We start from the raw sequence: 26,055 nt of genomic DNA, 5'->3' as shown, positions 1-26,055 counted from the left end.
TTCAGTTTTTTTTTTTTGTTTGTTTGTTTGTTGTTTGTTTGGTTTTTTGGTCTAAGAAGCCCCAGAAGCATCATGCTTTGGTCATTTCTTCACTCTTTTAAAAAAAACTAACCAGTTAATTTTATTTATTTTATATATGTGAGTACACTGTAGCTGTCTTCAGACATACCAGAAGAGGGCATCAGACCCCATTACAGATGGTTGTGAGTCACCATGTGGTTGCTGGGAATTGAACTCAGGACCTCTGGAGGAGCAGTCAATGCTCTTAACCACTGAGCCATCTCTCTAGCCCCACTTCTTCACTCTTCACTCTTGTGAAGATCCCCATGTACATGAAAACATAGTAAAGTGTATATGTACTTCTTTTGTTAAACAGCATTTGTGTTGCTTGGGCCCCTACATCCATTCAAATAGCACACATATGAACAAAGCAAGGTATAGTGAGACTCTCTCCCCCTATGCATACTAAGAGATCTGATCTCACCAGCACCCAGTATAGCCTGGGTATCAGGATTTTTAAAACCCCCATGAGAAGCTTGGGATGTAGCCCATGGTAGAGATCTCAGCATGCCTGAGGCCCAGGAGTCAATGTCCAACAAAAAACGAAAAGTCCCAGCACAGAACCTTCAAACTCCACAGACTATTCTAGAATGTAGTAAAGGTCCTAAGAACCTCAAGTTAGAACTGAAACAACCAAATTAAAATCTCTAAGCAGCAGGTTAACATTGAACGGCTGTCTTCCTGTGTAGCACCCTTTCTTGCAGGTTTTGTCTGTGGAAAGATGGGACTGTGTAAAGTCAAGAATGATGTGGCAGGTTCTTCAAAGGTGCTGTTATCTTTCCTCTCAATAGAAGTGGAACAATTGCTTTATTATTCTCTCTTTATACTAATGCACCATTCCTCCCCTCCACAGATAGGCAGGGCAGGGCTGATGTACAAGCTAAGTCTTGATTCTCCAGTTTGCAGAGGTCTCATCAGTAACTTGTACTCAACAGAAGATGAAATGTTTTGGAAAGAGACCATTAATAATGTAAGGAAGGTTTGTGTAAGTAAATAAAGACAATGCAAGGAGATACAGGGCAGCACAGGGCACGTCAAGAAGCCTAATTTTATAGTTAACCTGCGGTTTGAGGTCAGAAACACTGTACTGAAACCTCACACCAACAACCACTTTCTTTTTGAACTGTTCTCTTCACTTCCGAAAGGTGCTTCCTGCCCAGGCTTTTAAAGATAGAGATATAGCAGAGTTAAGTCACTAAACACATTAGCTATGTGACAGATACGAGTTTTATTATTATTATTATTATTATTATTATTATTATTATTATTAGTTTTTGAAAATAAAATACTAGGGCTATGTATATAGCTTAGTTATATGCAATACCCTGACTTTGATTCCCAGTACCCTTCCAAAGAGATTTTAGTTTTGTGTGTTTTCATAAATGGGAGGCAGTAGGTAGCAGAGGTTGGGTGCGAGGCTGTGCAGATGTGGGCAGGAAGCCCAGTTCCTTTGTTTGGAACCTTGGAGGGCTTGGCTGGGCTGCTTCACCTTTCTGAATACAAGTTTCTTCTTGAGAAAAAGACATTATAGTGACTGTACCTAAGGGCTGCTGGGTATACCCCAGGCACTGTGCTGAATGCATCTGTTTCTCCCACAGAGCAGGAGCTGTCAGAGGCAAAGTGTATGGAGTCCTCTTCATGGTCAGTGTTGTCAAATGTATGCCGTAGAGATACTACTCAAAAATGCGTAGTGCATAGAAGAAAGCTCTGACAGGACAGTTACTTATTTCTTTCTATGGTGCTGGAGATGGAACCCAGGGTTCACACATGCCAGGCAGTGCTTTACCACTGAGCAACATCCCCACTGCCTGATAAGACAGTTGTATAAAGAAAGCCTACAATTCCATCAGTATGATATCTATTTTGCAAATACAGAAATCTGTGTATACGTCTCTATCTAGGGTTTTGTTCTGAAAGGATCTGGCTTCCAGTGATCCGATCTCTGGAAAAATAAGTGGTAGTATGCTTACTTTCTTATACTTAATGGCTCTTGATCGATCTATCTATCTATCTATCTATCTATCTATCTATCTATCTATCTATCTATCTATCTATCTATCTATCTATCTATCCAAGGTTTTTCTGTGTAGCCCAGGCTGTCCAGGAACTCACTTTATAGACCAGGCTGGCCTCCAACTCAGAGGTCTGCCTCTCCCTCCCAAGCAATGGGACGAAAGCCTGTGTCACTCTGCCCAGGGCTACTTTAGCAATGGAAAGGCTTTGCATTTCTTTAACAAAATGGCTTTTATAGGAATCCCGTCTGGATGGTTTCTGCTTTCAGATACTGTGTCGAGACATCTTTGAAATTTGAAATTGACTTTCTAGGTCTAGTATTGGTGAAGACGGACTCTTCCTGGTGTCTAAGAGACTCCTACTTGATCTGCTTAGTACTGTTTTGCATAAGTCATGGCATTACTTCTGCACACATGCCAGGAAAACAATCGGTAGGGAGGCTCTTCAGGTGTGAGCCCCACCGCATTAATGAATGTTAAGAGAGAACATGTCTTGACACTACATTTCAGACTTTTAAAATATCTGTGTTCACTGAATTTGTTGATAGAATCTTGGAGTGCTGAAACTTAAATAGGAGAAAGACTGCTTCGTTACTACTGTGACACTAAGGGAAAAAAAACCTTAAAAATCCATCTGAAACCTTAGCATCTGTATTTTTTTTCAAATTTATTTCCAGTATAGACAGAGGTTTCTGAATATCTAATTTTCCTAAGCAGCTTCTTTGTTACAACAGGCAGAAATATAAACATTTGTACAAGATGTTCAAAATAATAGAGAATTAATTAGGAAGGTAGATTTATTACCTAAATAAATAAATAAACCAGAGAGCTACTCAGAGTGCGACATTAAGGGATTATAAACCTCCATTAAAGAGGACTAATAAATATAGTGTTTTAAAGGCTTGAGGGAGGACTGAGAAGGAAGAAGGCTAGCACACACCAGCTCGAGCAGTGCCAGACAACAGCTGATTGCCTGCCTCTGTTGGGGTTACTATGGAAACGCCTTCCTTTGGGACATTGCCAGGAGGAGAGGGTGCTTTAGAAATGGTGGTTGGGAGCAGAGCAGGCTGGCGGATGGATTTCAAGAGGGCTCACCCCAGTATACATTAAAAGGACAATCCATCTTCTAAACAGAATGACATCTTTCTAGCAAGCCACGTCAAACAGAGTAATAAAGCACAAAGCGTGACATAATTACAGGCCATTGAGCTCCGCGGAACCTGCACATCAGTTCAGATAATTGTCTCTTTCCTCTTCCCTGTTTGTTTTGTATTTCACACAGAACTAAGGGAGGGATGAGAGTAATTAATTGGCTACATCCTTAGCCCTCAAGCCCATACTGATAAAAGGGTCTATATCAAAACAACATTAATGGGCAGATTCAAACCATTTTTCAGACTAATTCATCAGCAAAACTAACACTCACCAACAAAAGGAGGGCAGAAGAACTGCAGTGGTACTCAGGCTAAGTGACTCAGCTTACATGGTCTCCCTCGAAAGCAGATTTAATTCCATCTAATCTAGGCAGCCTCCTCCCTGAGCATTGGTCTGGATGCGCACGCATCTACATGGACCTGAATGCAAACGTACATTTAGTTATGTAGCATGCCCAACTGCCCCTTTCCTATCAACTGCGCTTTCCCAGGATAATTCTCAGAGTCAAAAAGGTGGTGATCAAAGCATTGGTCCCAGCACTGCTAATTATGCAGGGAACGTAGTATCTTTCCTTTGTTCTCCTTATTAAGTTGTAGCAAGCACAGATCTCTCAGATTCAAAAAATACTCAAATCCTGACCATACTGTCCCTTGCAAAAATTCGAACCTTTCTTGACAAATGTATTAGAACTAATGCTTTAATTTAAAAGCACAATATAAAAATCTAGTACAGAAAGTGACTCTGAGGGAAGACACGGATTTGATAGCAACACAGATTGCAGCTGGCTGAAAGCTTAGCCCGGCCCTGCAGCGTCTGTACCCTAACCCAGCCCCGAAGTGTTTGCACCCTAACCCGGATCCACAGTGTTTGTACACAGACACTTAGCTGCTAAAGGGGTCACCAGTAACTTGGATGTTTCTCTCTCAGATCACTTTACTATTATGTGACTATGTCATTTGTGAAGTCTGTGTTTGCTGAAAATATTCTCAAGGATCTGCTATGATGTCTCAAGGATCTGCTATGATGTCCCATTTTTATCTTTTCTGAGAAGATTGACCAGAACAACTCTTGAAAGACAAATGGTTGTACAACGCTTGCTAGTTAGTCAGAGGGGATAAAGGTGCCAAATGTATCTTTAAACAAATTAGCTTAGTTTTATTTAAAAAAAAAATCAGTCTTTATTACCTTAATATAAAGTAAGAGAGAATAGGGAAATGTTTGTGGTTAAAAATGAAGATTTAGTGAATACTCAGTTATATATTTTAGTGTAATAAAAATATGTGTATATATATATGCATACACACATATAGCTATACACATTTTAGAATGGGTGAAATACAAACCAATGGACAATATCGAAGTGAGAATGTGAAGAACTGGGTACCCTAATTCTGCTTAAAATACAAAATGGTATAGCCACATTGGAAGAAAACTGGCAGTTCTTACAGAGCTGAGCTGAGTACAATCTGGGACTGAGTAAGTGCACTCCTAGGTGTATTTATTCAACTGCTCCAAGAGTTCATGTCCATACAAGAAACCTGAATGTGAGTATTTATAGTACTTTATTTATGACTGCTCCAAACCAGAAGCAACCAGTGTCCTCCGATAGTGAATGGATAAACACATTGTGGTACTGCCAAATAAGAGCCACCACGCCATAGAAAGACACAGGTAATCTTAAATGCCTGTTGCTAGTGAAAGAAGCCAATCTAAAAGGTCTACATATATGGTGACATCCTAGAGAAGGTACAACCAGAGACAGGAAAATGGCCAGTGGCTCCCAGGGGGTCAGGGGACAGTGAAGAGCTATGCATGAGATTTCATGTCGGTGTCTGCATCCCTCGACAGGCTTACCTTTGTCACCATCAACATCCTTTCTCTTCTTGTCGTGTGGTGAATGAGTATTAGGCTGGAATGCGGTAAATTTTATTTGTTTTGCCTTGCTGTGTTGGGGATCAACCTAGGCTTCTCAAATGTAAGTCAAAGACTCTACTATTGTGACTCAGCCCCATCTGGATGGGATGAATTGAAAGGAAGGGGCCTGAGGAGTTGCTATCTTAGAATTCATAAAACTGTGTCCAACTGTAGTAAAAATTGTAATTGGTACAAGGATAACTGGTAGACTGATAGACTGTGGTACGGAAACCAGAAGAGGACATGTGAGTTCTTAGTTTATGGTAAGTGTGGCAGTAATGAGCAACGGGGAAATGAAGTCTCTTCCTATGGAGCATACACACTTAAGTACCATAAGTTGCCACTTATGAATAACATTACTAAACTACTCATGGCTTTAAGAAGACCTCGGGCTGGAGAGATGGCTCAGTGGTTAAGAGCACTGACTGCTCTTCCAGAGGTCCTGAGTTCAAATCCCAGCAACCACATGGTGGCTCAAAATCATCTGTAATGGGATCTGATGCCCTCTTCTGGTGTGTCTGAGGACAGCTACGGTGTACTAATATAAATAAAATAAATCTTAAAAAAAAAGACCTCACAACAAAAATAAAAACAAGCCCAGTATCACATCAAAAGTAAAATTCAACTCAAACATTCTTAAATGCAAACATATAGTCTCAAATGCATTTAAACTATTTTAAAGCTGAAGTAGTTAAAAGCACCCATCTAAGAGAGCTAGGGCACGAATAACCCAAAGAACAGAAAAATCTAGCCACTGTAACATTCTCCTGTCATCCCAGCACTTGGGAGGCCAAGGCAGGAAGACCTGGAGCTGGAGGCCAGTCTGGGTTACATGGTAAGACCTTCTCTTAACAACTAAACAGAACAAAAAAGTAAAAGTGAAATAAAACGGAAGAGATGTATGTGTTATTGAATGAAATGGGCAAAGCAGCTACCATTAAGGCCAGGAACACAGAGCAGGATCCAACCCTAGGTATTGTTAGTTACTTGTGCAGACCCATAGCTTCTCCTCATCAAGGGCCCACCTCGATGCAGTCGATGGCTGCCTTTCTCCCTCCAGGAACAGTCAGGCTGTGGAATGTTACTGTAGCACATCCCACTGTGAAGGGTGTGGCTTCACACACCACTGTCTGTGGATGCTGCTATCTTCCCCATTAGTGATCATTTTTCTTCTTTGCCCCTGTCTCCCTCTTTGATGACATCTCTCCTGCCTCTTTATCAGCAGCATCCTTTCTCTCTCTCTCCTTTTTTATTTTTATGCACGACAAGCATGCACTAGGGCTTACATATCTCAGATAAATGCCTTGATGGACGTCTACATGTTCACACCTGGGCAGCCACCACCAAATCAAGATCCTGAACAGATTTCCTACACAGGATTTCCTACTCTGCTTGTGTCTGCCTTTTGCTGTCCTTCTGCCTAAAAGACTTTCCCATGAGTGAAGATGGGTGGGTTCCTTAACTCCTTCAAGGAGTTGCTTAAATGTCAGCCTCTCAGGGAGGTCTGAAGACCTGAGGAATAAAGGCACAGTATGTGACTATTTGGGCATTTCTATGACCCAACATGTATGTGGCATCTACATAATAAACACTTAGTAATTTGAATTGAATGGCTTATTATTGAGGGTCTAAACTGACAATGGTATACAGGTGCTAAAATTGTGACAGATTGTAGCTGTGTCTTCAAACCTATTCCCTCATTTTATTTTGAGGTCTTTTGAACCTGCTTATTACAATTGAAGATACAGCAAAAACAAGGGGCACGGAGGGGCTGCACAAGAGCACAGAGGGGCAGTGGCTGCAGCATCTTAGGGAGGAACGCAGTAGAGGTCAGTGGCCCCAGGCTGAAGGATGAAGCAGTTTCTTAGCTTCCCTTTGGTGACCCAGAGGATTCCCACTAACAGGGAGCAGCTAGGACACTTGGCCAGATTACAGGTTCAGTGAGCTAGGGCATGCAGAGAAGGGTGGAACTGGCTGGTATTTCTGTGGTGCTTTAAGAAAGAAACTAATACTGGACCTCTATTGCCTGGATGGAGGCAGTTAAGACAACAGAATATCACCCATGCTGGGTGTCCATGAACACAGTTTTAGGCCCTATTTGAAAGAGACTGAGATCTTGGCAACTGAAATGGGGTGGCTAGGAAGAGATCAGTGCAGCGGTTCTTAACCTCTAGGTCTCGACCTCTTTGGGGGTCACATATCAGATATTCTGTATAACAGATACTTATATTACGATTCATAACAGCAAAATTACAGTAATGAAGTAGCAAGAAAAACAATTTTATGGTTACCACAATATGAGAAACTGTTGTAAAAGGTCACAGCATTAGGAGAATTGAGAACCACTAGTTCAGTGGCTTAAAAATGTCCCATGAGGATAGCCAGTGTCACTGGAGCTGGGATTGATCTCACTATGGTGCCTTAACCACTGAACCAACTCTCCAGTCCTGGTATGTCTAAGACAGCTACAGTGCATACTCATATACATTAAATAAATAAATAAAACTTTAAAAAAAGCCCCATGAATATGTTCTGCTCAAACCTCTTCTTGCCTCGTACTCTTTCCCATTAGGAAAACTTAATGACCTATTCCAAAATTCAGTATAATTTATGACCAAAGTTCAAGTTTGGGTTTTAAAATTTGTATTTATAGTCAATGCAGAAAGGGAAGATGGGTGTAAGAGGCATGGCTCAGTCATTAAGAGCACGTTCCACTCTGGAAGATCTGAGTTCAATTCTCAGCACCCACACTGGGTGACACACAACTACTATTACTCTAGCTTCAGGACTCTGAGGGCACTAGGCATGCATATACACATATTTATACCAAGATACACACATACACATAATCAAATGAAAACCAAATAAAATCTAAAAAATTAAAAAAGAAGACACCAGTTTAAAGAGTTGTTTAACTATTTGTTGAATTTATGTCATTAACTTGATGGATTCCCTTTAACAGAAATAAAGGCGAAGAAACAAATCACATACCACAATTATTTTTGCTTGCATTCATACCTTAGACTTTGATGAAATATAATTTTCTCCCTCATCTACTCTTTTCTCTCTCCTACTCCAAGACTGTTAGGCTGTTAGGCTTAAATTGTGGCTGATAGATTTCAGGTCTTGGCTAAGAAGGTTATATACCATCTAAAGTGTCTTCTTAGCTGCAATTCATTGGCCTTTCTGTTGAAATGAGGTGTGTGTGTGTGTGTGTGTGTGTGTGTGTGTGTGTGTGTGTGTGTGTGTGTGGTAGGGTAGGGTGAGATGGAGGGGCACCATAGTGAGATCAATCCCAGCCCCAGTGACACTGGCTATTCACAACCCACAAACGTACAAGTCACTCAGCGAAGCCAGGAATGCTTTTCTTGTTTTTCCTTACAACCAAAGGACCTCAGAGGAAACCAATAAAGCCACAAAACAATATGCTTCCTATTTCTTTTTGCAGGGACCAAAGGGATTTAAAATGATTGCTAAGTAATAGTTCTCAGACCCCAGCACTGGGTAAACACAGACTTCCCTATTTTAGAACCAGCAGGCAGACAAACTGCCCACAGATGAAAAGACCCAGTAGTCAGTAGACGCTTCTGAAGAATCAGAAGTCACTCGTGTAAGTAACACTGCTAAACAGGGAAACACTGTGAGCCAGCTGTGGTGGTGCACACTCAGAGTCCTGGCCACTCTAGAGGATCACATCAACTCACGAGTTTGAGACCAGCAAGGGCCTGTCTCAAAAACACAAGTGAAGTTTCATATTGAGATTCAGGAGGATACACAACAAATTTCATGTTTCAGAAGTGGTTGCAGACTTCGAAAGCCTAGGTATAATTGTGAACTATGGAGCACACTTAGATCAGAAATCATTCACCCAGCAAACGACTGGTGTAGAATACACTGGTAAAGACTAACTTCTGGGAGCTACATAAATCTCATATTAAAGCAGTGGGGCTGGGAAGCTGGCTTAGCGGTTAAAGTACTTATGGTGTAAGTGTGAATACTCAAGTTTGACTCCTCAGAAACATATGTAAATGCCTGGTGGGCGTGGCAGCCCTCCAATAATTTGGCTTCTGAAGACAGGGACAGGGAATCCTCGGAGAAAAACTAGCAGTGTTTCAGTGAGTTCTGGAATTGGTGGAAAGACTCAGCTTCAAAGAGTAAGGTGGAAAAGGTGACCAAGGATAATTCTTAACATCAACATTAGACTTCTACATGTGCAAAACACACATACACATACATGCATACACATACATACACATAGGGAAAAATAATAAGAGAAGGCAGTAGTGTTTCTACAAAGTAATTTTGCACTTGGCTCCATTTCCATAGAGAACTTATAGAAGTGGAGCTGGAGATGGCGTAGTCAGTCAGTGCCTGCCACACAAGCAGAAAGACCTGAGTGCAAGCCCCAGAGCCCATAAAGAAGCTGGCACGTGGCGTGTGCTTGTAACCCCAGCACTGGGGAACTCAAGACAGCAGGGTCCCTGGGGCTCACGGGTCACCCAGCCCAGCCTACTTGGTAAGCACAGTGCAAGCCTGTCTCCAAAACCGAGTACAGCTCCTGAGACAGCACCTGGGGTTGTCCCCTGACCTCCACATGCACCTGTGCAGACATGTATGCCCACATGGACACACACATTTATAAAAGTAAATAAGAAAACACACTATGTGCAAGCACTTTATACTATGTGTAAATAGTATGTAATATTGTATCCCATACAAGCACTGTTTGTATCCTAAAACATGGTTTTAGTTATTCTATCAGAAACTTGGAATCCTCTTACAGAAAACTCTGCTTTGGTACAACACAAAATTGGTGTAGAGTGCCAGGAAGACACGGGATCCCCAAAAGCCAGGGGGCGCATGTTTATCCCATCAGCCTGTGTCCAGGAAATAGGGGTCCTTTACTTGATGCATACTTACATTGTACAGTGGGATGGTCTTCATCACCTTGTACTGCTTAGTGGGGTCCATTTTATACAGGTGACGGTCAGTGACAAAAATTGCTCGGTCTTCTACCTTACTAAATCGATTCACCTGTGGAAACACCAAACTGCGATAAGCCACAGTATCTCATGAAGAAGGGAACCCAGTTGTGTTTGGAAATACCTAGGTTCAGAGGCGCTATCTGTGGAGATGAAGTCTTCGTAGACGGTTACCACAGATGGCACGTTATGATGTCAGAGGAATGACAGTTTCCAGATAGGTAGAGTTTGGCACTAAAATCTTTTACAGCTTGTCAGGGAGTACACGGCAAATGTAGAACTTGGCAACTAGAAATATAAAATCTAGACCCATGAGGGGAGTGAATAGAACACCCATAGAGAGGGAGAAAAGGTTCTGTGAATCACGTGTCTGATGAGGGACATGTATCGAGAACATACTAAGAATTTAACTCAGCGGGCTGGAGAGATGGCTCAGAGGTTAAGAGCACTGACTGCTCTTCCAGAGGTCCTGAGTTCAAATCCCAGCAAACACATGGTGGCTCACAACCATCTGTAATGGGATCTGATGCCCTCTTCTGGTGTGTCTGAAAACAGCTACACATAAAATAAACCTTAAAAAAAAAAGAATTTAACTCAGCAATAACAGGTAATCCAATTGATAGCATCTATGCCAGAAGCTCCAGGCTATCTTAAGAAGCCGAGATTAGCATTTGGAAATGAGCAATAAGCTAGACTGGAAATAATATGGAAAATATGGGAAAAATGATATGAAAAATATACACGTTTCTGCAGAATGTAGACAGAGGGCAGGAATACCCTACTTTATAGATACTTTTTTCCTGAGAGATAAAATTAACCATGGTACATTGTACAAACTATGGCTACTCATTTGTTAGGATATTTCAGGTAATATTTTAATCAATGTACCTGGATTAACGTTTAAAAACATATTTATTTTTCAGTTACTTCTTTAATGTGTATGTGTGTGCAGTGTGAGTATATTTATGTACACTGTGTGTGCAGGAGCCCTGGCAGGGCAGAGAGTGTCGATGCCCTGGAACTGGAGTTACAGGCACTTGTGACCTGAATGTTGTGGGTATTAGGAACTGAACCTGGATTCTCTGAAGATCGGCATGTGCTCTTAACCTCTGAGCTATCTCTCCAGCCCAACGTTCTCCTGAACTTCTTCGTTGTCAAGCTTCCCATGCATTGAGAAAGGCAAGCAGACAAAACAAGCACGAGAAGTTCTCCCCCTGCAGAAGGCATCCCGAGATATGCCATATGTCATATATGTTCTCTCTACATCCTTTTCCACCCCCGTTCTTATTCCCAAGCTACCAACAAAGAAGTTAGAGGTTAATCTGGAAGCTGTGCTTTGGTAGGATGTTCAAATACCTGCATTCAGACAGGCAGGGCTACAGACAGAACGTAGCAAACTAAAATTCAAACTTGACATGGAAATTTATCTTCTCTCTTTGCCTTGGTTTTACCCATCAGTCAATTCTCTAAACATCTATACTATAATAAAGCATGGTTTTTAGTCAACATGCCAGCAAGTGTGCCTATGATTAAGAGTGCACATGGTGGGGTTGGGGATTTAGCTCAGTGGTAGAGCGCTTGCCTAGGAAGCTAGGCCCTGGGTTCGGTCCCCAGCTCTGAAAAAAAAAAAAAAAAAAAAAAAAAAAAAAAAAAAAAAAGGAAAGAGTGCACATGGTATAATTTGAGTGCTTGAGAAAAACTGCATAGCCTCTGTTTTTGCCGTAACAGACAACTGGTACTTCCCAGGAGGCCTGAAGCACTGAAGATCCTCTTAGGTGTTCTGCACATCACTGGCTTTATGCAGAGCTTTGTAAGAAAGGGTCCCATGGTCTGGATGGATGGCTAAACATTGCCAACTGCAGCTCTCGCTATGATATCCATAGCCCAGAAAGTTACCAAAGGTTCTGAGAATTCTGCATTAAAGCAGTGTTTAACCTGGCTTTCCCATAGTACATTTAACCTACACAATCCTTTTCGAACAAATACTATTGATATTTAACAAAATGCTGGTTCTGGAAAACCATTTTGGGGACCATTCATCATCGTTTTCATCAACCTTACACTATGTAGAGCAGAGAACATCTAGCACAGAACCCGAAAAATAAGTGGAAATAATTTCCTTCATCTTTTATGGAATCATGGAGAAAAAAACCACACAACATGCAAGAGAATATAGTTTTAAAACCCTGTTACACAATCTCACAAAATCATTTGAGTTGAGAAAAAAAGAGCACAGGTCCTTTTTATGATATATAATGAGTTAACCTAAAAACAAGGAAAAAAAACCTTAAAGCAGACAGAAGCTGTTCAGAAATATTCTTCATATGAACAAATATTTACCTTCTATCTCAGCGACTCTGATCTTAAAACAAGAATCAGGTAAGTGTGAAAGTCATCAAGTCTAACAGCATAAAAGCTGTGGATGGCTTAACTCAGCTCTATGGACACAAATGAAAAATTCAACACACACAGGTGAATCCCCCTTAACACTGTGATGGCTTGGGAAACACTACTTTTATTTCATATTTACTTTCACAAAGTGATAGCTAAGCTGGGCTTCACATTCAGAATTAGATAAGACTCCACCTTGTTTCTTGTACTCAAAGTTAAAATCCTCCCCCAGGAAAACGTCCTAGCTCTCTGCCTTCTCTAGCCACTCAAGGCAGCTGTTACAGTTCCGGCTGTTTCCACGGAGGTCAGAGATAAAGCTTCTGCAGTCAGAGCAGCAGCATGGTTGTGAGAGGAGCTATTTGCAGTAGTCTCACCTTAACGAACACTATAAGAACTGCTGGTAACGGAAAGCAGTTGCTTCAAATTATCAGCACCAGGAGGAAGGCTCTCCGGAGCATATGGAGTCTGCTGTGGTGAACCTTTGGGATTAACAGATTCTACAGAGTGCACAATCTAAGCAAGCATGAAGAAGGAAGGGTGTTGGCACTAAACTTAGAAAGTACAGGGCCATCAGCAAGAATTCTTCAGCTTTTACTCACTAGAACCCAGGATGAAACTGTCAGGCATTGAACCGTCCTCCTTGGAATGAGAAGGACTGCAGCAGGCTTTTCTACAGATGGCTGGATGTTCAGAACCACATGATTCTCTGACTGTTCAGATTGCCAGATAGCATGATACAGAATTGAGAGTGGGCCTAACCTCCCTCCCTAGGTAGTGGGTATGAGTACCTTCTTGTGTTGTGGTCACAAGTAGGAGGTATGATGGACACTTTTTGTGTGGTTGTGTACATCTGGATAGCAAAAGCCTCCTTTTGATTGTGTGATTAGCTCTAGGTATAGTCAGTAAAATGGAGTTTCTGGGTTTCAGAGTTCAGAGCTCACATTTGGAATGTGGAGACCAGCTGATGATATTGCAAACTTTCCTCAATGACATTTGTTTCAGTCTAAGTCATTGTCCTGTTGTTCATATCACTTGGATTTTACATGTTCAAACTGCATGTGTGAAATCTGAAACATTCTGAATGTCATGCCAGCACTCAAGATGGTCAGTTTTCACACTGTTTCAGATTCTGAATGTTCAACCTGTCCTATTATCCTTGGCTCCCAATACACAGTTCACACGACCCCTGTCACGAGAGTCATGGAGGTGGGTTGCCAAGACCAAGGCATGATTAGAAGGCTGGACTCTCATTCAGGAGCTCTTCCCAGCAACACCTTCAGAGGGAGGAGAGAGACCAAGGCTAGGGGATAAGCTAATCACCAGCCATCAGTGACTTAAACAGTCCTGAGGTTTAGAGAGCTTCCCAGATGGTGAAAGCTTCCATGGGTCCAGGAGGTCACAACATTTCCCTTTAATTGGGGTGGCTAGACCATTGACATTTAATATGATGGTCAGTAAGGTTAGGTTTAAATTCATCACCTTTCAATTTATTTATTTGTTCTATTTATTCTTTGTTCCCTGTCGCACATTTTTGAATTTGTATTCATTGAGGTTTTTTTCCTTGACAAATTCTGGAGAATGAAATTCAGGCCCTTACCATGTTAGGCAAGCACTCTTCCATGAAGCCCCACACTCTTAGCCTCTTATCCCTTTCTTTTAGTTTTAAGATTTATTTTATGCAGTTAAGATTTTAATAAATCTTATGAGTAAGATTTATTTTATGTCAATTTTATTTTTCTTCTGCACGCACGTGCCGAGGGTGCACATGTGGAGGTGGGAGGACATCTTGTGGCCTCCTTTATCTCCTTTCACCTTTCCTTGGGTTTGAGGGATTGACCTCACAAGACCTTTTCCATCTGAGCCATTTCAGTTCAAATCCACTCACTCAAATCCACGAAGTCTAACTTTACTGTTAATCTTACTGACTGCATTTTCTCTCATGTTGTTCTTATTTATAAATTCAACTGTAAGCCATTTAAGAGTCTTCTATGTACTTATTAAACATGTCCAATCTTTCCTCATTTTTTTAAAAATATATAAAATAGAATGCTAATAATTGCCTCACTAATCTTGTCTGTGTCTTCTTGGATGACTGAGTTTTGATTTCTTTATGAATTCAATGTGTTGTTTGTAAGCTTGCTGACTGGATGCATGCATTCTGACTTTTACCTCTTAGTGCTGGATATTTCTATGTTTCTAGAAACTTTTTTGAGCTTTCTCTTATGAGCTTAGGCCACTTAGAGACTGATCCTTTCCGGAAGTGCTTTTAAGGTTTGTTCTGGAGGACAGGAAGGGCTAATTCTTCCTATACTGCTGCAGATCCTTGACAGGGCCCTACCTAGCCCTTCTCAGGTCTCCAGCTTGGCACTGGGCAACCTAACTGAGCGCCAACACGTGTCCCCTCTCCTTTGGGGATGGTGGTCCTTGCCTAGTCTAGAGTGGTCTCCTTCTGTACATGTCTGAGCAGTATGTACTTGATGTCTACACCAAACCCTCGAAAGATCGAAGGATTCTTTCCACACAGCCTTCTCCTCTCTTCTGCTTGTCTTCTCTACTTCTCCTCTGGAGGGCTGCTCTCAGCTGTGTTTTCAGTGAGGGAATCCACTGGGCTCTGTCACAGCTCCTCTGAGACAATGGCTGTCTAACAAAGGGGTCGGTCACTCTCTTCCCTTTTCTTTGGTGTGAGGATGGAATGGAGCCTTGCACACGCTAGTCTTCTGCCACTGCTACGCCCCAGCTCACTGTACTTTTTCTTGTATGTTTCAGGGATCTTTGTCTCTTCCTTGCTGAAACTCACTACCTTAAAAGCCATCATTTGATTCTTCTTGTCTTTTCCCCTTCCCACTTGTATTCTTTCTCTATTCATTTAAAACAGCTAGACTACAGTCTTAATGTGTACTTTCACAAGTTACTAAACAAGCTTTTGTTGAGTACCGCTACAAACTTATATGTACATCTGTACAAATATATTTGTAAGAAAATCTGAGTTGTAGAGTCTTGATGTAGATAAGTATGGATATTTAAAATCTTGGTAGATCTTCCAAATTGCCCACCCAAACTATCTTAAATCCAGGCAGCAGTGTTCCCCTAAATCCTTGGAAACATTCTTGAATACCACCATTTTGGCATCTGCCAGATTTATAGCTGGAGAACCACATTTCATTACTCTGATCTGAATCATATACTGGAACTAAATATTTTTCTTAAGATTTGAAACAAAATGCTTTTTCTGAGGTTTTTGCTAACTTTCTGAAATTTTTTATATGACAACAGTGTCTTTTGTTAAGCAATGCAGGATTTCATTAATCTATGGAATTGTGTTGTGATTACTTTATAAGCTTCTTTTTTATAATCACGCTCATTCCTTCTGTCTGTATTTTAAAAATACTTGTTTTAAATTATGTGTATGCATGTATGTCTGGGAGCGCAGGTGCCCATAAAGACAGAGGCATCAAATGCCTGACACGGTGCTAAGAATCAGACTCAGATACCCTGGAAGAGCCGCAGGTTCTTGAACTGCTGAGCCATCTCTCCAGCTCCCGCAAATCTAGTTTTTAAAGCAGCAATGACACCTGTGTAAAGGCAATAACTAACCACTCAATAAAGAGCCGACCTGGAGTTGCTGTGAAGCACATACATGTAGTACAACATACATGTACTACAACATACATGTAGTACAATACAATTCCTTGACCTTAAGGTAGCACTGGAGCTGTTTACAAATGGAATGCTGACCAAGCTGGGCAAGGTGGTGCACATCTGAAAACAGCTCTGGAGAGGCAGAGGCAGGAGACCAGGAAGGAGCTCAAGCCTGCTCTTGGCTCCATAGTGATTCTGAGGCCAGCCTTGACTTTATAAACCCTGTCTCAGAAAACATGAATGAAAAAAAAGTTATCCAATGCTACCCTCTTCCCTCGGGGAGGCTTTATTATCATAATTCTGAATTGTCAAGTTAGGCTTTTCAACATGTCTGTAGCCCAGATGGGCTGCTCACTGGGCTCTCCCAGCTGGTCAGCACTGCTAGCTTTCACTGAGCCCCACATGTGTGTTTCCTCTGTCTTCTCCCTCCAGAACAGTCTGGTTCAAGAGCTACTTACCTTTCGGACATGACAGGAAAAGAGAACATTCATATATTTGTCCTTGCGTTTCAGCTCATTAGCAACTGGGACGAAAGTGCCCGAGGTCTGAGGTGTGTCTGGCTTCTGAAGGAACAAGGGAACAGCAAGAGGAGAATTCTTAGACTGTAGGTGCTAAGGCCACCACTCTGTACTGAGTTACAACTATACCTATGGTTTCACATGCATCCTTTTATCTTCCCGCCAAGATCAGACTAGCAAAGGGTAGTATCTATCAAAGGTCCTATAAAAATGTTAAATTAGGCAGTAAGAGAGAAGAGGAAGTGGAGCTTTTAGAATAAATATAAAGTTTATAATTACAAATGGCTGCTGAAGCTGGGAGCTGTGGCACACACCTTTGATTCTAACCCTCAGAGGCAGAGGTAGCTGGATCTCTGTGATTTTGAGACTAGTTTGGTTTACACAGTGATTCCAGGACAGCCAGAACTATGTAGAGAGGCTGCTGAATAGAGGTTGAAGTGGTCAAAGGCCAAGTTTTAGAGTCTGCTCATATATGTGCTATAACCCCCTTCAAAGAAGATGACATCAAACAACGGATCTTTTAATTCAGCACCTCAGAGAAATTACCCAGTTTTCTATAAGGTATTAATTTTGCTTTACAATGCTGAGGCTGGAACCCAGGCCTTAAACATCATCCCCTTTCTGTAAATTCTTAGGGAAACATTCTTTCTTTGCAGAGCTGCATGAATTCAGACTATTCTTCTGGACTTACCGAAGCAAGATAGTTGCCTTCCCAGGCCCTCTGGAGCCCAAGGTCTGCCCTTTGACCTTTCAACATCTCCATGGCTGCAACCTTTGCCCTGACCTGGGGAAGGTCTGATGCAGGTATGGTCTTGATGAGTTGGGATGCTCTCCATCTACAAGCAAATAAACAAGATGTATAGGCTTTAGACATTCATTCACTGTCATTAAATAGCATGAAGTTATTATATATTGTGTTAAAAAAGGCAAAGTGATTACAAAACCTATACAGAAGTTGCTAAAATAGAGTTTCCTGAAGACAACAATTTTGTAACAACTTCTTTGTTTGTGTGCTCTGAAGTGACTAGAACTCCACAGCTTCTGGCTTTTACAATGCTAGTTAGGCACAAAACAGTCTGACGTCCTAAGAGCCCTGAAGTCCAAACCTTCCTGAGTACAGCATAACCAGCAATATCTGTGTAAATATTCCAAGGTCTGAACAGTTCAAAGTCACACTTCTGGTCCTGAGTATCTTCAATATGGGGTACTCAACCTGTGTTTATTAACACATCACACAAATGTGATCATTCATCCAACCATGTCCTAGGCACCATGTAAGTCCAGGTCCTTTTCTACACAGGGGAAGTAGTGTTATGAGCAAAACAGCCCAAGGAACCTTCTAAGAATAGCAGACAAAAACTATTCGGGTGGGTTATGGGTATGAATAGCTCCTGTGTAGGGAAACAAGGAAGAAATGGGAGTGATGGTGTTTACACGGGTGGTTAGGGAGGGTTCTCTGGTAAGGATAAATGAGTAGAGTCATACATGAGGAAGCCAGACATATGGGCAGCTGATCAGGAGCATACCTAGAAGGGGCTGCAGTAAGGCAAGGGTTCTGAGACAGGGACTGATCAGTGAGTTATGAGGGAAACCTGGGAACCTGAGATGCTGAAGTAGTATGGGGTAGGGAAAGGAAGAGAAGAGGTCAGTGGGAGAGCTACGGCTAAATGACCAGAGTCATGAGGGCATTATCAAGACTCTGGTGTCTACTCTGCATGAGGTGAGACAGCTCTGGAGGCTTCTGCACAGACTAGATGACCTAGGAGCACTATCATTGCTGAAGGCGAGCGTCAGGAAACCCACTAGGAGGCTATTTATTTAAAACACACACCAGAGGAATGTAAGTCAGGCCAGGGAGCTGGTGATGGAAGCAGAGATCAGTGTTAGTCTAGATGCATTCTGATGAAAGGAACAATGGTATTTACTTGGTATTTAATGGTATTGGCTTGTTGGGAAAGAGGAAGTTAAAGGGTGACTCCAAGGGTTTTTGTTTGTTTTTGGTATCAGCATCTGTAAACATAAGCAAGAACAGTCTTGGTTGAGAAGAACAGCAGAAGGAATCTCATGCTCCCAGCAGCAACTTAGTCTCGCATGGTACTTCTCTTGTTCCGCTATGGTAGGTGGTGCCAATCACAGAGGCTAAGAGCAATGAACTGTTTTAATTGAATGAATAGTCAAGGTCAGTGATTCCTAAACTATGTTCCTATGGAACACTAGAATAAGTTTCATCTAATATAAAAATTTCCACTGAAATAACCACCTAATGAAAGAATAAGAGAAAACCTAGGCACTACGGGGACAGGAGATGGATGCTGGTGTACTGCCTGTGAGGACTTTCTGGCAGATACAAGCAGGTGCTAATGAGAGGCAGCTCATTGTGGACCAGTGCGTTCATACAAAGACATGAACTCTCAGGAAAGGTTTTATGGAAAGACCCAGAAGCCCTTGAGACTTGAGAGGCAGGGGTCGGGAGCAAGAGCAGGAGGTGAAAGCTATAATGAGTCATGGCTGGCAGGGTCAGCCACAGCAGATCACAAACACTAAAGAAATCACAAAGGCTCAGCACTACAGTGTGAGCCCCCCTCTGAATTTTCATGGCTTACCAGCGCCCGTATAACACAGACTGCTCGGAGGTCTTGGCTAAAGAGGCTAGGAGAGCTACAGTGGTCAAAGTTAAGGACAGTGGTGACAAGCAAGCCCCACAGCACTAAGTGGCTTGCTCAACAATTGTCCCAGCGGGCCCTGGAGCTTCAGATTACATAGCTGGTGGGAGAGATTTTCTTCCGACTGTGATCTTTCCTGCCCATGCGCCTGGCTGCCCTGTCTCTGCTTTATTTACCACAGTGGCCCAAGACAAGGCTCACACCTGACTATGCAGGCTTTTAGCACAGAAGCACATTTGGGTTTCAGGCAGCTGGCCTGTTCGGCCATGGTAAGAGCCACATGACTTCTTATTCTGGTCATACAAGCTACAATACATCAGTTTGGCTAGGCAACAACAGTTGCAGTCTTAAAGACCAGCTACCTCAAGGTTAGGAAACAGACAAAAAGGAGCACAAAAAAGTCTCAGCCACAAAAAGTTATTGTGAGGAAAAGGAATGATCTTAACATGATTAGGAAGAGCCAGGCATGATAATACATGGCCACAGTTCAGCACTTGGGAGGCAGAGGCAGGAGGATCAGATGATCAAGGTCATTCTTGGATACATAATGGAGTTTGAATGGGAGACCTAGTCTCAAAACAAACAGAGAAACAACAACAAAAAGCAAGCAGAGAAAACAAAATAGCACAATTAACACACACGGAGATTCCAGGAAGACAAAAACAAACCTCATAGTAACACTGGAATTCTTTAACACGCATCTTATAGAATTATACAGAACAAAACATTCAAGACCAGGAGTCCATAAACTACAGCCTGTTTCAAATCTGGCTGAAGGTCTGTTTTTATACCACTTGTGAGCTAGGAAGAATCTTTTACATTTTTACATGTTTAACAAAACAAAGAATATGTGAGAGACCATATGTAGCCTGTAGCCTGCACAGCCGCCTAAAATACTGTAGGCCCTTTACAGGAAAAGTTTGCCTGACTAGATGAATATAGATGGCAAGATCCATTCAGAGAGAGAGAGAGAGAGAGAGAGAGAGAGAGAGAGAGAGAGAGAGAGAGAGAGAGAGAGAGAGAGAGAGCGCGAAGCGAGCAAACAGTATTTCCAACTATGTATTCATCAGCTATGCCCCTTGGTGAGGAGGTGGGACTGTCCTTCCTAGTCTGCCCAATCTTCTCTGTCCCTGGAAGCCTGGTTAGTGCCTGCAAAACACCAGGTATTCAGTAAAATTAGTTGGATGAGTAAATTTAATTTTATCCAAGTTAATCAGTTCTAGATTTAAAATAAAACATTAGAATTTAAAAGGAATCCTGCTCAGACCAGAGTACAATCTGAATTTAATCACCATCATTTACAGTCACCACAAATATTAAACAGGAGTATACACTGGCACAGCCACTGTGGAAATCAGTGTTGAAGTTTTCTAAAATAGAGCTACCACATGCACATGCTGGACTACTCCCAGCACACACCCACAGGACCCACTTCTAAGAGCAGCTAGGAGATGGGATCCATGTAGGTGCCTGGCAATGCATGGATAATGGAGTGTGGTGTCCACACGTGTACACACATGAATTTTTTTCCAGTATAGAGAAAAGTGAAATTCTGAAGTTGTAGCAAAGTGGATGGAACTGGAAAACATTACACTGAGAAAACCCAGGCTCAGAAAGACAAACTACCCATGTTCTTATTCATATCTGGATCCTAGCTTTCCATTTTTAGATTCAAACCGTTAACACAGCATGCCTGTAGAGGTCAGGAAGCCAGGGATGACTACGGTGGGGAAGGCATGAATGGGGGGAGGGGAGTAGGAGAATATATGGGACAGGAAAGGGGACTCTCAGGGAACTACAGGTTTAAGTAGAGGATGGAAAGTGGACTGGGCTAACCAAAACCAAGGACTTTGTAAGCTAGTTTAATACAATAAATACAATAAAATACATTTAAAAGGGAGTTTGAATGAAAGTTCCCTATGTGTGTAGAAATGCTATTCACAGAAGACATGAATTAAGTGGAAATTTCAGTATGGGACACCTTCCTATGAGTTATCAGTGAAGGAGGTTCCAGCCAGTCCCCCACCAATCACACAGGCTATTTCTGAAGACTGTCCACCATAAGTAGTTGGTGGGCTGAAGATACCACAAACACTGGTTGTAGGACATAGAGACATGAACTTGCGCTTGATGGGAAGCATCCTCCTCGATGGCTAGCTTTTACAATGCTAGACGGTGCTAAGCAGACCTCGGGGGAGAAAAGACATCAGTGGTCTTACCCAGTGTAGGGCCCTGCCTGCTACAGTAGGAACTGCAGGCAAGATGCGCTCCTAACCCCAAATGGTGTGAGTGTTACGTGAGGCAACCAGCCACCTTGATTAGATTTGAGGCATTCTCCACAGGAGGGAATTATGTCCATACACTGCTATAAACTTTGTCAAAAGCCTGTGGCTGGGGAGGCAATAGAGCCTAGAGGGGAACCTACTATTACTGTCCTTTTAAATGGTCACGTTGTCAAACTGCTTTCTGAAGTTTTATATTTATACCCATAGGACTGCTGCTTTCAACTTCAGTCAGAAAAGTTTCTTTTGGCAGTGGGTAGTGGCTATGCAGATACTTATAGCTGGTCAAGGGATGGAAATAAGCGACTTTCAGTGCTCAGCCCTAAATGGGGCATCTGAATCATCCCTCCTCACATGCCCAGGGAGCACTGCAGAGGGAAGAAGGCAGGAGCTGAAGGCTGATGAGGAGTGTTGTGAGATGCTGTCTTCTGGACATGACAGGACCACTGCACCCAGCAACTCAGACTGCACAAGACCAAGCTAGTCAGAATTCCATCGTGGATGAGGGAGGGCTCATGAGGTCCTACCTCTAGCTAAGGAGCTATTGTCAGTTTATGGCTGCAACACGTAAGTCATGATGCACACCTAATTCCAGCACCCGAGAATGGGAGGAGGCAGGAGGATCAGAAGTTAAAGGTCAACCTTGTTATATAGCAAGTTATAACTTAGCCTGAAATTTATAAGGTGTTGCTACACACACCAGAAAGTTAACTAATTTACTCAAAGTTACACGGCCAGTCCAGAGAGAGCCAAAACATGAACTGGGTTCTGGGGTCAGGATTCCCTATCCCTCTATGGTGCTGTCTTTTTTTTTTTTTTAACTCTCTGTGTGTATGTGTGTGTGTGTGTGTGTGTGCACACTTGTACTCAGAAAAGCATAGGCAGCCGAAAGAAGAAAGGAGTGAATAGTATGGTGGATTTCAACTTTATATATAAGCATATTTCTCACTTAGAAATAAGTATGAATTTAAAAAGAGCTTAAGTACTTTTGAAATATACAAAATATCCAGGCAGTAGATAGTGTTAATACAAATTTATCTGTTCATGAAAATGCTTGCCAAGATTGAAAGCTAAGACTTCCAGCGTTGTATCTGAGAACTAAGGGTTGACAAAGTTCTGCTTTTGTGTTCTCACTAATTTTATATATCTCTTTTGTTGGCTCCCTTTTATGGGTTGATTTATGGATTGAATTATTGAATTGCTGAATCTAGGCCTTGTGCTAGGCAAGTATTCTACCACTGAGCGGTGTACCAAGCCCTCCAACCCCTGTTTTAACCTTCTGAGGCAGGGTCTAAGTTACCCAAGTTGGCCTTGACCTTGCGATGCTCCCACTACAGCCCTGAGCAGCTAGGGCCATGGGCTTGCACCATCGGGTCTGCATCTCAGAGTTTTTATAAAGTGCAAATGAGATGCATATTCATGAGTTTTCTGTCATGTGACTTCTCTATCTTTGCATACAGTCTATCAATGTAGTAAAGAAGATGAAGTCCAATCCAGCATACAATTTGAAGTAGTTCTATACTCAGAATATCAAGTAATAGTTTTAAAAGGAAATTATATTAAATGACTACATTAGGGAGCTGCTAGTTTGGTTCATGTCACTAGTGATTAAGTTAAGACAGCACTAGACTTCATCAGCACATGGCTAGTGTAGTTAGGACAACAACAATGGTTAGAACTCTGTTGAACACATGTAGAGATTTTCCTTCTGATTACCCCCTAAACAATAGGGCAGTAATAGCAACCATATACAAAATATTCATGTTGTATTATGTATTAGAAATAAACCAGAAAAGAGAACAGAATGGTGGCTAGGCATGGTAGAACATGCCTTTAATCCCTTTAATCCCAGCATTTGGGAAGCAGAAGCAGGTGGATTTTTGTGAATTCAAGGCCAGCCTTGTCTACAGAGAAAATTTCAGAACAGCCAGAGTTATGTAATAAAGAGAATGTGTTCCCCCTCCCCCCATAAAAAAAGAAAAGAAGCACGCACGCACGCACGCACGCACGAACTCTGTTAGGGGCTTGAGAATCTGTGGGTTCTAGTTTCTCCAGGGGACTGTGGCCAATTCCCTGAAGACATTGCATGACCACTGTCTCTGCCATGGACATGCTGTCAACAAAAAAGCTAAAAATCAGAGGAGGAAGGACTTAGGCAAAGACAATCTCAGATTCAGGGCAGGTCATAAAAAATCAGTTGGAAAGGTCCAATTTTTCATAGGTATTTATTTAAAAAAAAAATCGTGGCCTAAAATAGTTGTTTTTCCCTTGGCTACACTTTAAAGCCACCTGGGAACCGTTAAAGGCCTTGGCCCTGTGCTCAGATCCATCAAACAGATTCTCTGGTGGGCCCAGGGCATCAGGGCATCAGGAACTCTTCCTGAGTTTCAGGCATAGCTGGAATGAGAGCTGCTGCCCTGACAGGATCAATGTGACTTGCTAGTTTGAAGTACGTGTTGATTCTAAGAGAGCTACTTATGTTTTTTGCTAATGACAGGAAGAGGACAGCATGCTGGTAGTTTATCTTACGTGTGGCTTAGATCCAGGCATTTGGAGGCTGTGGTGTGATGCAGTCAAGTGCTACAGGAAAAACATGCTGACAGTTCCATTACTTTGAGAGGTAAGCAGATGCCCTTTGAAAACAAATCGCTCAAACATAAGACAGAGGGAGAGGGAGACATCATAAGAGCAGAGAGCTGAGCCGCTACCGTGGCCTAGGAGTTGGGAGTGTGCCACTGGATAGGAAACGTGGCACTTGCCAACAAGTTCTTACCTATTAAAAATCGACTGCAGGGCCTCCTCAAAACGCCGCAGGACTTTGGGTGGGGTTGGCCACTTCACGTGCTTCCCGTAGTCTCTCATGTTCTTGACCCCGTGGAATCGCCTGGCTACCTCATGGATGTATGACTTCACTTTATAGCGCCGGTAGTACCTGATTATTGTCAGAGCTGCCTTGGTCCTCTTGTACCGCATGCGGGCCAGGGTGCCACGCCACACCTTCGTGACAGAGAAAAGAAACTGAAAACATGGCTGGCTAAGTAGTAGGTGACTTCGGCATTACAGATGGTTCCTCTGCTTAACCAGCTCAGCTGGGAAGCTGATTTGAGTGAAAATCAAAGACAGTGCAGGGGTGGTGGGGCGTTGTGTGCCAGAGGCAAGCAGAGCTCTAAGTTCAAGGTCAGCCTGGTCTAGAGAGTGGATTCTGGGACAGCCAGAACTACCCAGAGAAACCCTGTCTCAAACAAACAAACAGACAGACAGACAGACAACAAAACCACCACCACCAGAGACAAAGCCTGCCCATTCCATCTGTTGCCAATAGATGGCGCAAGGAATCACGGTAGTCCCTTCCCCCACAACCCCCAGCCAATCATAATTTTACAGCGAAGTGTGTGTGTGGTATTTCAAGCAGTTTTGTTTTAACTTTATTATCACAAAATGAAGAAAACCAAAATGCAAGTCTCTGTAGATGGATAAATATTTTAGGGAAGCTGAAGTCAAGTAAGATGAGTCAGAGCCAAGTGCCGTAAGCATCCTCCTCAGTGCTTCAGAAATGCAGCCTCGCACAGATGACACACCGGCGCTCGGCCGAATGCCACTTGGGGTTTGCAACTGGATTTACATGAAGCCTGTGCTCCAGCTTTTCCTAGGCACAAGATCCAGTCCTGAGAACTTAGTATGTTCCTGGGCAAAGGGCCGAGGAGATCAGCCATCACATGTTAAGTTCTCCTGAGCACCAGCACTGAGAATTAGACAATATATAAACACCAAATCTGTCCAAGCATCACAGCAGAGATATTTACATTTATTTTCAAGCTCCTGTGTCCAGGTGCTCCTATTTTACAGTCTTTTGGGCAAAGCTGACTTTAATGTAATCTTTGACTGGTTCAGGGCCCTTCTCTGACTCATTCTCTCCATCACTGAATTTGCTTTCTTCCCTACTGTTTCCAGTATGCGCCCTTTTCTGTTCTTTTCTGCTACAGAGCCTTTGTGACCTCCGATGACTAACCACTCTCGTGGCTGACTGCTACCCCCAGGTCCCTCGCTATTCACGGCTGTGCCTCAATCACCCAGTCCTGTCCTTAGTTTGCTTGTGTTGTTTCCCTCCAGTTTCGACTGTGAATTCAGAGCCCACAGTGTGGGTTCTCCAGTCTCCCTCAGATTTCCTGTAATTCCTCTTGAATCCCCATCTGTGCTCCCTAAGACATGTGTTCTCCTAGGACACGTTTGCACCAGCTCCTCCATTTAGTTGTTTCGAGGCTGTCCTCCTGCAGGCTGAATGCTCACTGTGTGCTGGATGGGTTCTCCCTCCGCAGCCTGCAGCACCGCATGAGCAGGCCCACAGATGTGTTTGCAGACCACATGGGAGGAGGTTATCAAGGGAGCCGGATGGGTCAAGAAAACCCTTGATATGTAAGGGAAATGTGGTGTGTGAGCAA

General features: G+C 42.5%; 1 protein-coding gene across 1 annotated transcript in view; it reads right to left on the bottom strand.

Moving 5' to 3' along the window:
* Myo1d (myosin ID) overlaps positions 1-26,055 on the bottom strand; it is a 272,879-nt gene that overhangs the window by 88,348 nt on the left and 158,476 nt on the right. Inside the window, exons 17-20 of the mRNA XM_032911997.1 lie at positions 24,390-24,613; positions 17,363-17,507; positions 16,612-16,716; positions 10,062-10,175 (exon numbers count right to left, since the gene is read on the bottom strand). Of these exons, the coding sequence (XP_032767888.1) occupies positions 10,062-10,175; positions 16,612-16,716; positions 17,363-17,507; positions 24,390-24,613 (588 nt within the window). The remainder of the gene's footprint in view (positions 1-10,061; positions 10,176-16,611; positions 16,717-17,362; positions 17,508-24,389; positions 24,614-26,055) is intronic.

Source organism: Rattus rattus, chromosome 9, assembly GCF_011064425.1.
Source record: "Rattus rattus isolate New Zealand chromosome 9, Rrattus_CSIRO_v1, whole genome shotgun sequence".
NCBI lineage: Eukaryota > Metazoa > Chordata > Mammalia > Rodentia > Muridae > Rattus > Rattus rattus.
The sequence above is the reverse complement of the archived record's forward strand: the minus strand, read 5'-3'. Positions and strand labels throughout refer to the sequence as shown.